General features: G+C 50.8%; 1 protein-coding gene across 1 annotated transcript in view; it reads right to left on the bottom strand.

The window, feature by feature from the left end:
- ELP3 (elongator acetyltransferase complex subunit 3) overlaps positions 1–12,791 on the bottom strand; it is a 98,043-nt gene that overhangs the window by 21,739 nt on the left and 63,513 nt on the right. The window contains exons 10-12 of the mRNA XM_027697768.1: positions 10,364–10,557; positions 7,313–7,403; positions 2,378–2,443 (exon numbers count right to left, since the gene is read on the bottom strand). Coding sequence (XP_027553569.1) covers positions 2,378–2,443; positions 7,313–7,403; positions 10,364–10,557 — 351 coding nt within the window. The remainder of the gene's footprint in view (positions 1–2,377; positions 2,444–7,312; positions 7,404–10,363; positions 10,558–12,791) is intronic.

The following is a 12,791-nucleotide window of genomic DNA, read 5'->3' as shown; positions in this document are numbered from 1 at the left end:
TTCCAACCCTGACACTTTCCACTCTCCCAGGTTGCTCCAAGGGAATCCAACCTGGCCTTGGACACTCCCAGGACAGTCCCTTGTCCCTAAAACATCCCTCACCACTTCCCTCTAAAACCCTATTAAACGCCTGGCACATTAAACTTCTTTTGACAAACAAAGGCAGGTTAGGCTCAGCCTAAACCAGCTCCTCCCAGCTTAAAAAAATCTGCTTTATTCCTTCCCAGGCTCTGTATTATCCTTATCTTGATACAACACCACCCCCCCTCCCAGTTTTTCAGGAACAGCAGCTCCAAAGCCTCACACTTTCTGCCTGAACACTAATGGAGCTTCATATCCTTAACAGAGCTGTCAATGCCCCTCAAAAACCTGTCACTCCAACGTCTCTTAACTCCAACAATCCACCTGAGCATTTTTAAGGCTTTATTCCACAGCAGCCTCACTGTAGGAGCAAGAAAACACCTTCCTTCCTTCCCCCCCTCCCTGCTCCTGCTTGAAAAGGCAGCTCTGTAAATAACCAGAAAAAAAACGAACCAAAAAACTACTTCAAATCGGCTTTTTCAAAGGCCCCAGACTTAGCGACGACAAATAAATTATAAATTATAAATTACAAAAATACACGCCCGGCCCCGCCGATCCTGCCCGGAGAGAGGAGGCCGTGATTAATTGGAGCGAGGGATTAATTCCTTTTGAGATGTGACAGGGGGGACGTGTTTACTCGGCGGAGCCAAGACAAACATCGTACACCTTGTCATCAGTCTGAGGCACAAGAAAAACGGTGCCATCCCCCGGAATATTCCTCTCCCTGGCTTGTCATGATAAATCCCCGGCTCCGACTGCATAATGACACCCTCCTGCCACTCAGCCAGACGGAGCCTAACAAAGGGGATTTTGCTTTGAAAACCTCTGTGATAAGCTATTTGCTAACTGCTCTCCTCCCCTCCCAAAAATTACAATTTACAATTTAAATCAGGTTAGAGGAGCTGCCAACAGACAGCTGAGGGGGGGGGGAGATGCTCCGTGAGGTGACCGCAGATGAGGGGGAAAAAGGGGTCTGGGCAGCCCCCATTCCTGCAGAAATCGGGCAGGAATGGGGTAATTTATCTGGGATTCTTGTCCCTTTCTGTGTGTCACAGGTGGGGAGGGTGGCACTCTCCCCGAAATCACAGAGGGAAGCAGGATGTGGCTCCCCAAAATCTCTGGGAGAAGATCTTTCGGTGCTGGACTCAGAGAATATTCCCTCTGCCGAACTCCCGGCACCAAACTCAGGCTCTCCTCCAAGCCTAAAGAAACCCAGGGAGCCTCCAAAGCACCGGGGAGAGGATCTTTGTTGGGAATCACATCCTGATCCCAATTTAGTGGCTCATATTTAGGAAGTGTGCCCGTGCCCATCCTGACCAGGAAGTGCCATCCTGACCCAGCTTCCGCCTGGCACAAAGAATTCCTGTTTGGAGGTGAAGGCAACATCTGATGGACAAACTCCGGAATCCTTGCAGTCCATCCTTAATGTCAGCAAAGAAACAGGAGGAGGATATTTCCAGGGCATGATTTACTCCCCACAGCACACATGGAGAGTAAAATCAGGGCCTGTGTGCTCCTAAAAAGTTCATTTCCTTGGGTGCCATGGAATTCCCGTTCCCTTTGTGGAAGGATTGATCCCTCCTTGGGACTACAGTGAGCTGGAAGCAATTAGATGCTCTTTAATTTAGATGCTCTTTAATTTAGATGCTCTTTATTAGATGATCTTTAATATCCCTTCCAAACCCAAAGCATTCAAGGATTCCATGAGTTCCTAAACTGGATGCAGTGAACGTTTTCCTTTCCAAAGCATCTTTTTGTGGACTACTTAAGTAGATTTTAGGAAGGAAAACCACAACATATCTGTCCTATGCTAACTGAATATACTCACATATAAATATAAGCAAATGTGCATAAATGTATTTACACATGCACTGTGTGCCTACAAAACCATGCAAATTCACCCCAAAAAAAGGCTATAAACTCATCCTGCTAAACATTTTTATTCCTGTTCACAATGAATATGTGGTGTTATTGTTTTTTTTTTAAACCCAAATTCAGGGAAGGGAGCAAAGGGAAAAAGGCAGATCTTTTGTTATACCAAAACACCCAAATAACCAGTGGCTGCAGATGCATTTATTGAACACAGTGGTCCATAAATTTCCACACGTGCTCAAACGAGACATCCAAAAATAAAGGAACGAGACACGCAGAAATACATGGAAAACTGGATCCAGCTACAAAGGCAAACCCACGGGATTGGACGTGCAACAAATGGCTCCCGGTGCCAGAAAATAAACTGTGGCTGAAAACAAGCTCTGACTTAAATAAAAAAGCAAAAAAAAAAGACAAATCTTACCTGGTAGGGTCTCACTTTGTGGTGGATTTCCTGAATTCCGACCTCTCTCGTCCTCACGTCGCGGCACTGGGAAAAGGGAATCACAGAGGAGACGGTCAGGAAGCTCCAGACACAAGAGATTTCTGGGCAATGTTGGGTCCAAAACTCCACTGAAACAGTTGCAGGGATGGATTTCGAATGGGGGGGAGCCTTCCAGATAAAAGGGATCACTGATCCATCCCTGCTCCAGCCCTAATCCAGCCGGGAGAGAGGGCTCGGCGCTCAACGGAAAGACCCGCTGGCAAAAATCGATTTGCTGAGTGGCCATTGTGGCTCATGAGGGAAAGCAGCCTCGGATTCCTGACCAGCAGGGAGAGGAAACGTCCATGGAACAACAGCAGAGGGGAAAAAGGCTTTGGAATCATCCATTGTTGCCCTGCACTGGGAAGGTGGAATGTCGGCAAAATCCACGCGCCAGCAAGGCCTCAAATACAGAGGGTTTGAGTCCCAGTAAACCTCTCCTTGTTTTTAAATGGGAGCTGCTCCAGGGGCTCTTCCCGAATATCTGAGTGCAAACATGACCCAGCAGCCACAGAGCACTGCCAAGGTTTGGGATGAGTCCTGAAAAGGAATCTCCCCTCCCTCAGAAGTGAGACGGGGGAGGAGAAGAGGCTCAAGTGCTGAAAGATGGGTTATAACTCGCACAGATTTTGTGGTTTTCAGCAAAACCAACAAAATTTGAGGACTTTGGCACTCGCTCCCGTTAGCAAAGAGTTGGGACAGCGTGGGAATTCCTGCTGTGGGAGAGGGTTCATCCAGGTTTTTGTGGGTTTATTGGTAAGCCCAGTGCTGAGTTTGACCCGGCTTTAGCCAGGAAAGTGCTGCCACAACAGTTTTGCCCAAAGCAAAATGAGCTGCAAATGCTCATTTCATTCCAAAAGTGCTGCTGGAATTGGAGGGAAGAATCATGGAATCATGGAATCAGAATGGTTTGGGTGGGAAAGGAGCTTAAAGCTTGTCCAGTGTCACCCCCTGCCACAGGCAGGGACACCTTCCACCAGCCCAGGTTGCTCCAAGCCCTGTCCAACCTGGCCTTGGACACTTCCAGGGATCCAGGGGCACACACAGCTCCTCTGGGAATTGCATCCCAGGGCCTCACCACCCCCACAAGGAAGAATTTCTCCCCAGTATCTCGTTTAGCCCTGCCCTCTGTCACTTTAGAGCCATTAATAACTTTCCACCAGTGGGTTAAAATTGCTCCAACAGCACCAACACCCACCTGCCCCTGTAATTCCAAAAGCCAGACATTTAAGCCAGGGAAGGAACGTGTGAAAATCCAATTCACACAGAAACTCAGAGCAGTGGGAACAAGTTCAGCTCTGCCTCGTGCCCTGTCTCCGAGTGCTTTTAAATTCCATTATCTCACCAAATAATAGGAAAAATGGGAGGTTGTGTCTGGGTTTTGGAGTGGGGTGTGATAAACCCAGGGCTCAGTGTTGTATGGGGATTCTACAGCATGGAATCATGGAATTGTTAAGGTTGGAAAAGTCCTCTGAGGTCATTGAGTGCAACTGTTCCCCAGCACTGCCAAGGCCACCCCTGAGCCGTGTCCCCGAGGGCCACATCCACAGGGATTTTAAACCCCTCCAGGGATGTGGAATCCACCCCTGCCCTGGGCAGCTGTGACAGGGCTGGACAACCCTTTCCAGGAAGGGATCATTCCCAATATCCAACCTAAACCTCCCCTGGCACAGCTTGAGGTTGTTTCCTCTCCTCCTGTCCCTTGTTCCCTGGGAGCAGAGCCCGACCCTTCCCTGGAGCCATCAGGGAGTTGCAGAGGCAGAAGGTCCCCCCGATCCCTCTTTTCTCCAGGCTGAGCCCCTCCACTTCCCTCAGCTGCTCCTGCTGCTCCAACCCCTTCCCTGCTCTGTTCACCTTCCCTGGAAACGCTCCAGCCCCTCCATGTCTCCCTTGTTGGGAGTGTCCCAGAGCTGCCCCCAGCCCCGGAGGTGCCCCAGCAGTGCCAGCACAGGGGGACAATCCCTTCCCTGCTCCTGCTGCCACACCAGGGCTGGCACAGCCCTTGGCCTCCTTGCCCACCTGGGCTCATGTCCAGCACCTCCAGGGCCTTTCCCATCTTTCCAGCCACTCTTCCCCCAGCCTGGAACATTCCACGGGGATGTGGTGACCCACGTGCAATTCCTGGCACGTGGCCTTGTTGCCCCTCACTCCGTTGGCCTTGGCCCATCAATCCCATGGATCCAGCCTGTCCAGCTCCCTCTGCAGATCATCCTGATCTCCAGCAGATCCACATCCCACCCAACTCGCTGCCACCTCTGCCTGAGGGTGCCTCGATCCCAGATCATCCGTGAAGATTAAACGGGACCATTCCCAGCGCTGAGCCCTGGGGAACCACCAGTGACCTGCCCCAGCTGGAGGCAAACTCTTCCCTGCTTTCCAATTTCCAGCCACACAAGCAGCCCAGAAAAAAGGGGAGGAACGTCCACTCTTTGTTTAGAACCCCAGACCTGAGGAGTGACTGTGTGTTCTGGGATTTTCCTTTAAAATTCCGCGTCCCAACTGCGCATCTCCACCCGCACTCGGTGTCGGGCAATCCCAAAGTCCAGCACCTGGTCCCTCCAACAAAAATCCTCAACAACCACAGACACAAAGCTGATCCCCATCCCTCAAACATTCCCTGAAGATCGATTCCAGAGCTGGTGAACCCGATCTTTGCCATGGAGCCTGCAAATACATGAGATTCCTCCAAGCCCCCTACGAGACACGAGATGCTACAAGGCTTTTTCCTCTCCTTTTCCAAGCTGGGAGGCAGGAGGGTAAAGCCTATTTATAGCTTTCTCCTCTGACCCATGGAGAGCACAGCAGTTCCCTCGCATTCCGAGCTGTGCCGCAGCAGATTGTTCGGATCCTGCTCCCGGCAGCTGCCGCGTTTCTGCCTCACTAAATTAAAGCCCATAATCATCTGCCCAGCAGAGATGTTTCCAGAGCGTGGCTCCTCTCAAAGCCACAATTCCAAGCCCTTTAACGCTCCAGCTGAGCCCCTCGGTGCCACGGGTCGGCTCTCCCAGCTTTTCCAGCTGGTCCCGGCCGGGTTCGGATCGAGTGACGTGGGTTTAGCGGCAAAGCCGGGGAGGAGGTTCCACCAGGAGCCCTGAGGAGCTCAATTCCAGAGGCTTCCCTCCCCTGCCGGGATTTGAAGTGGAACGGCGGCGGGAGGGATGGAAGCTCCTTGTGGATGGCAGAGCTCTCTGCCAAATCCTGGAGAGAGAGAGGCTGGGAGGAAGGATTGAAGGAGAAAAGTCCAGGGCAGCAGCTTAAGGAGAGAGATTAAGCGGGATGGAAAGCCCAGCTGGGAGGAGAAGAGCCTGGAGTTTCTTCCCTTGTCTTTCCTGACTGCAGGATCCAAGCGGGATGGCGCAGGCAGCAAGGAGTTAGATGTAGCCTGGAGGATTATCCCTGTTAAATCCCAAAAAACACGGGTCAGCGGCACAGACTGAGGTGGGAATCCAGGGATACGGGCAGCAGCCAGGGAATTTACAATCCCTGGATGCAGCGGTGCTTTAAAAGCTCTTTAAGGAAAGGGGAGCTGGAAAGAGGGAGCGCTAAATCCTCACAATGATCCATGGAAAAGTCGTGGTGGGGATGTGCCCCTGCCCACAGGCCGGGACACCAGAGCAATCAAAGCCCTTTGGAAGTGAATCACAAAATCATGGAATGGTTTGGGTGGGAAGGGACAGCAAAGAGCAGCTCATTCCAGCCCCTGCCATGGGCAGGGACACCTCCCGCTATCCCAGGTGGCTCCAACCCAGCCTTGGACATTCCCAGGGATCCAGGGGCAGCTACAGCTTCTCTGGGAATTCCAGACCAGCCCTTCCCCACCCTCCCAGCCAGCAATTCCTTCCTAATCTCCCATCTCTCCCTGCCCTCTGCCAGTGGGAAGCCATTCCCTGTGTCCTGTCCCTCCAGCCCTTGTCCCCAGTCCCTCTCCAGCTCTCCTGGAGCCCCTTTAGGCTCTGGAAAGGGCTCCAAGCTCTCCCTGGAGCTCAGTGTTTTCCTTTAATCCCTTGAAGCTGCATCCCACAGGATTTGTCTGCTGGGAAAGTGAGAACCCCAGCCTGGAGCCATCCCAGCTTCATGGAATCATCAAATCCCAGCAGGGTTTGGGTGGGAAGGGACCTTAAACACCATCCAGTTCCACCCCCTGCCGTGGGCAGGGACACCTCCCCCTATCCCAGGTTGCTCCCACCTGGCCTTGGACACTCCCAGGGATCCAGGGGCAGCCACAGCTTCTCTGGGCACCCTCAGTGGGGGGAACATTCTCGGGAAACACGGGGTTTGTGCCATGTTTCGTTCAGGAAGTGGGACATCCCAAAAGAAAAAGGGCATAACTTTCCAGGAGGGGCTTTGGGAGTTTGGGAGGGAGGTTTAAAGGGTGGGCAGGGGCAGGGCAGAGCAGGAGGGACACTGGGAATCCAGCAGGGAAAAGGCTGGGAATCCATCCCTCCTGGCTGCAAACACAAACCCAATCCCTCCTCCCCAACCCCCACCCGTGTTTTTATTAGAAATATCAGGAATATCAAGACTCCTTTTGTTTGTGCTGAAACCTCTCCTGCAAGATTCCTCCGGGCTCCCACTGAGAGCCTTCCTTCCAATTGTTCCAGCGAGCGAGTGCGTGGGAAAAGAGAAAAGGAAGGAGAGTTTCCAACGGCATCGATTACAAAGGAACCTTTCCCGCCTCCTCTCTTCGATTTAGGGCTCAAAAAAAAATGGAATATCACAAACTAGTTACCAGGGATGGGGTGAAAGTGCTGAGCTAAAAGTCACCCAAACAAAACCAGCTTTTTAATGATCCCAGAAGGATCATTAAAGTGCTTTTTCAGTCATTAAGTTGGTTTGTTTTTTTTTTCAAAGCCCTTCCTGGGATTTTTTTTTTACCTGTGTCCCAAGATCCTTCATCCTGGCCAAGGCGAGTTCCCTCAGGTTGCCGTGCTCCACCCCGGAGCTCACCAGTGGCATCGGGATATCCCTGCGTGGAAAAGGAAAAGTGAACCCTTTAAACAACTCCATGGGCAGGGAAGGCACCACAAAGCCACCTAAGCCGAGATTCCAAACAGCAGATCCCGGAATTCCTCAGAATTCCCTCGGTTTCGAGCCCTCGGTTGAATAAAACGGGCAAAACGCAACTAAGAGCAGGAGGAAAATGGAGGGGAAAAGGTCCAGATTTTATTTAATTAAAAAAAAATTTAATATTAAAGTTGGGTTTAGGGATTAAAAAATTAAAAGTATAAAAATCAAAATTTTGTTCTCAGTTCTTGGGAGTCTGGGAGAAAAAAAAAAAAGGATCATCCAGCTGAGGCTCCACCTTTTTCTAGGAGTCCAGGTCAGATGTTCTTTGTGGAATCTGCTGCTGGAAAACCAGTAATTTGGAACCAGTTCTGCGGTTTGGGAGCTGAATGTCCAGCAGGGAAAATCCATCGGGATTATAAATTCTCTATATTGGGATTTTAGCTGCTTAAAAGTCAAAAAGTTCTGCTCAGCAAATGATTTGCAGCGGCCAGAAAGTCCAGGCCCTTCCTACGGGAATGTAAATCAGGAGTCTGGAAATCGCAGGACTCCTTCCTTCAGTTTTCCAAGGGAAAGCCCCGATGGAATTTGAAGGCAAGGCCGGGTTTGGCCTCTGTGCTGCCTCCCAGGGCAGTTTGTCCCGCTGGAGAGGATGAAAGCAGGACACCTCCCCTCAGGGAAAGGAGGATTTATGCATCCAGATCAGGCTGGGAAGGAACCACGGGGATTGTTGGCACATCCCACTCCACCTGTGTCATCCAAACCCCTCGGATCTTCCACGGAGAAATCAGGATGACACAAACATGGAACATACTCAGCAAACTGGGCTCAAACATTCCCTGGTGAGCATTCCCCCTTTTCCTTTATCCATGCAAGGCTCAGCAGCTTAAAGAACAGAAGAGCACAAAAAAAAGCAACCAGGGATTGGGATGCTCAGGGAATCGCTGATGGAATTAATTGGCTTAATTGGATCGGTGGATCCATCAGATACCTGATACCAATGTGTTAATGGATCCATTCAGTTCCCTGTGGAATTGCTTTCACACCATTAACAATTCCTAGGGTTGGCAATTCCTATTTGGGGCAATTTTTTCCTATTTTTTAGCAATTCCTACTTTGGGTAATTCCTACTTTTTAATCTTATCAAAGATAAAGGTCTCCAAGGGTCCCAAAGGCCTGATCCTTGTGCTGCTCCAGCCTCTGCAAGTCTGAGACACTGGCAAGGGGGGCAAGGAAAGGAGCTTTTCTTTGCTGTTGAGAATAAAAATAAGGGCTGGAAAATACCTTAAAGCTCATAAATCCATGGGCTGGGACACCTCCCACTAGCCCAGGTTGCTCCAAACCCCATCCAACCTGGCCTTGGACACTCCCAGGGATCCAGGGGCAGCCACAGCTTCTCTGGGAATTCCATTCCGGCCCCTCACCACACTCACAGCCAAGAATTCCTTCCCAATATCTAATCCTAATATCTCATCTAAACCTACTCTCAGCTTAAAGCCGTTCCCCCTTATCCTTGTCATTATTTCTTAAAATGTTCCCTGCCCATGGCAGGGGGTTGGAACGGGATGAGTTTTAAGGTCCATTCCAACCCGAACCATTCTGTGATTCCAGGATTTTCCTTCTCTCAGAGGTCATTTATGTCCACATCTATCCTTCCAAAAAAAGACTGATGCTGCCCTGCATGTATTCCCACACTTCATTCTCCTGAAAATGGGGACTATTCCACACAAGGCATTCCCAAAGCCTGCTCTGGCTGCTGCATCGACACTTCCATCTCTAAAAGGAGTTATCCTGAAAAAAATGCTTTTAATGGCTGCATTCCCCAGTGGTTCCTCATATTCCAGACCTAGACATTAAGAACTTTTCCTCCTCTGTTACGGTGATCCCAGGATTTACAGCAAAACCCCTTGGAGTTTGATGCCAAACTTCCCTGACCTGCATCTCATCCCATCTCCCACTCCAGCTTTGCCACCTTCCAGGGATGCTTCCCAGCCCTCCAAGGTTTCCTCAATGCCTGATTCTTTTCTGTGCCACTGTAAACACAGACAGTTTTGAGCAAGGTTAGTTTTTAAATGGGCATTTTAGGAATTCCACCGCTATCCCTGAATCCAGAATTTCTTGGTCAGAGTTTCCCAGCGTTTCTTGCCTTCGGCCACTTCCTTCTCTGACACGTTTCTCTGCTTATCCCCACTTTGTCACCCTTCCAATCAGGCACAAAAGCAAATTCTTTGGAGAAACCCAGGCAGGTGAGGTCTCATTCCTCACTCTCCTCTTGGAGGGCACGGGATTGGAACTGCTTCCAACTCATGGAGCCGGGAGCCAACGGAGTACTGTCTGTGCATGCAAAAATAGGGAAGTGTTTACAATCTCCCTTCCTATTATCAGGCAGATTTAGGAGATAACAGAAGCAAAATAACCCAAGGAAGACCCCACACTGCTAATGGAATGATTATCCATAATTCCGGGAGGAGGGTGCTGGGAATAATGGCACCAACCACGGAACGTTGCCGAAAACCCTGCAACGCCCACGGGGAGAGAGAGGAAGCCTCCACAGCCAGAAAAATGACACAGCTCACAGCTCCTGCCACAAAGAGAGGAATGTTCCCCCACAGCCAAGAGGCAATTATCCCTCAGGATCATTAAAGGGCTGCACATCCCAGGCTCTTGTCTGGCTGCCGGAGGAAGCGGAGCCTCCAGAAATTTCTGGATGTGGAGTTCCACCTAAAGAGCTCCTCGTCCTCCTCGGCCTCTCCCAGCCTGAAGAGGCTTTAAAGCAAAAAAAAAAAAAAAACCTGAAGCAGTTTTAAAGACCTTTAGTGAATTAATGATTGAGGCTGAGAAATAATGAAAGGCTGAGTCAGATCTCGCTGTAAAAGTCCGGATCCCTCCGAGCGTAGCAAATCCGTAGGCATGGAAAATTACCTCTGGACGCGGTACACGCGAGTCCAGGGGGGGACAAGGGCCAGGATTCGGGCCACCAGATCCACCAGAGTGCTGGGGGGGTAGCTCTTGTATCTCCCAGTTTTCCAGAGCTCGTACAGGCCGGTGCCACGGATCACCAGGGTCGGGTAGAGCTTCATCCCGTCGGGGCGAAAAGCGGGATTCTCGAAAAACTCCTGCAGGAACAGAACAAAAAAAAAAAGTGGGAGTCAGGACGAAAGCAACAAAACACATTTCCCCCCGAGCTTCAAACAAAACCGATTTCCAGAGGGGTTTTGCGAAAGGTAATTTTAAGTATGTTTGAAGAATTCCTGGGTTGGGAGTGTTTATCAGCTCGTGGCGGGTTTGGAAACGAGAGGAGCATGTTCTGGGTTTGAAAAAAAAAAAAAAGACATTAAGGGAGGAAAAAAAAAATTAATCCACATGGCAACACCGAGAGAGTCAAATCTGTGCCTTGCTCGTACCTTTCAGCAGGAATTCAATAGATATTGCAGCATTTATTGTAACAGACTGTGCTCGGAATTAGAACAATAGGAATGAGGGTACTTATCTCCCATCTCAGCAGGGCCACACTTAGAGATTAATCAATGTGTCTGGGCCACATCATTTGAATAGCAATGAAGAAAAACAGATTTATTCTGCAATGATGTTCTCAACAGGCCCAGGGAAACGGCAGGATGAAGTGCAGCTCCTGCTTTATTCCTGCTTTATTCCGGCTCGCGCGCCGGGTTTTTTTTCCGCAGATTAAATTTCCAGTGATGACAATTAAAATAAAATCACTTGCAAAGGGAAAAAAAAACAGAAAAACTCCAAAGCCCCCCCCTGAACCAAGCAAGCATTAAATTGAGTTAAGTGATGACACGGCCTCGCTGCAACGGGATCCGCGGGCCGGGGCTCAGGTTGGATTAGACCGTGGAACACTTGATATCCAGCATGGGATTCTCACAGGAATAAAAACCCACACAGGTTTGTTAAGGTGAGTTAATGGTTGGTGTGTGGTCTCACCAGTTGCTGCTGAAGTGCTTCACCAGTTATCCAGAATCCTGGAATGGTTTGGGTGGGAAGGGACCTTAAAGCTCAGCCAGTTCCAGCCTTGACACCTCCCACTATCCCAGGTTGCTCCAAGCCCCATCCAACCTGGCTTTGGACACTCCCAGGGATCCAGGGGCAGCCACAGCTTCTCTGAGAATTCCAGCCCAGCCTCTCACCACCCTCCCAGCCAACAATTCCTTCCCAATATCCCATCTCTCCCTGCCCTCTGGCACTGGGAAGACATTCCCTGTGTCCTGTCCCTCCAGCCCTTGTCCCCAGTCCCTCTCCAGCTCTCCTGGAGCCCCTTTAGGCTCTGGAAGGGGCTCCAAGCTCTCCCTGGAGCATGGGAATTCCCCTCTGCTCCAAGGGTGGATTTCCAGGTCAGTCAGTGGCTGACCACCCTTCCTGCTCCTCCTGTGCCGGCCCCGAGGAGCATCCGATGCTCCAGAGGCCAAAGAGAGAGAGGGAAAACACAAATCCCTGCACTTGATTCTCAAGCCAGGCAGGTGCAGTGGGTGCGTAACACGAAGTCATACGAGGTTGTACGAGAAGTAATTCCGATTCCTCTTGTCCCCTAACAACCCAAAAGGCCCAAATTCCACCTTTTGTGGGTGGCTCGTGGAAAACAAAGCAGCTGTGAAAGGAGGAATGAGAAGATGGTGCGTGAGGGGACTGCTCTGGCCAAGGACATTAAGGAAAGGAAGCGACGCTGCTTCTCCAACCAGGTACAAGAGGTACCTCAACCACTCCAGCGGGGGAAAAAAGGGCTCCCAGCGAGGCTGTGTGTTAATATTCCCCATGGTCCTGAGCACAAAAGCCTGTGTGATTCACCAAGCAGAGCCCTGATTCACCAGGCAGACGGGAGGCGGAAAGGGAGGTTAAAACCACCCAGCTCAGGCAAGGTCAGGAGGGAAGGTTTCCAATCCCACCTGGAATTTTGTCACTTTGCGCCCTCCACATGTTTGATGTTGGTGCCCAGAGCCACCCCGATGGTGCCGCTTCACATCCCGGCAACGCCGGCCTTCGGAAAAAAATCCATGGGTTTTCCTATTTATTCCTGCAGCTCTGAGTTTAACCCTTAAACTCAGCCCTGTTTAATGTCTTTCCTGATGACCTGGATGAGGGGATGGAGTCCCACCATCAGCAAATGCGCAGGTGACACCGAGCTGGGGGGAGTGTGGATCTGCTGGAAGGCAGGAGGGCTCTGCAGAGGGACCTGCACAGGCTGGATCCAGGGGCTGATTCCAACGGGATGAGGTTCCACAAGGCCAAGGGCCGGGTCCTGCCCTTTGGCCACAACAACCCCCGGCAGCTCCAGGCTGGCACAGAGGGGCTGGAGAGCAGCCAGGCAGGAAGGGAGCTGGGAGTTGGGATGGCC

This window comes from Neopelma chrysocephalum, unplaced genomic scaffold, assembly GCF_003984885.1.
Source record: "Neopelma chrysocephalum unplaced genomic scaffold, ASM398488v2 Primary Assembly neopelma1_123, whole genome shotgun sequence".
NCBI classification, from domain to species: Eukaryota; Metazoa; Chordata; class Aves; order Passeriformes; family Pipridae; genus Neopelma; species Neopelma chrysocephalum.
Note: the sequence above shows the minus strand (reverse complement) of the source record. Positions and strands in the feature narration are given on the sequence as shown.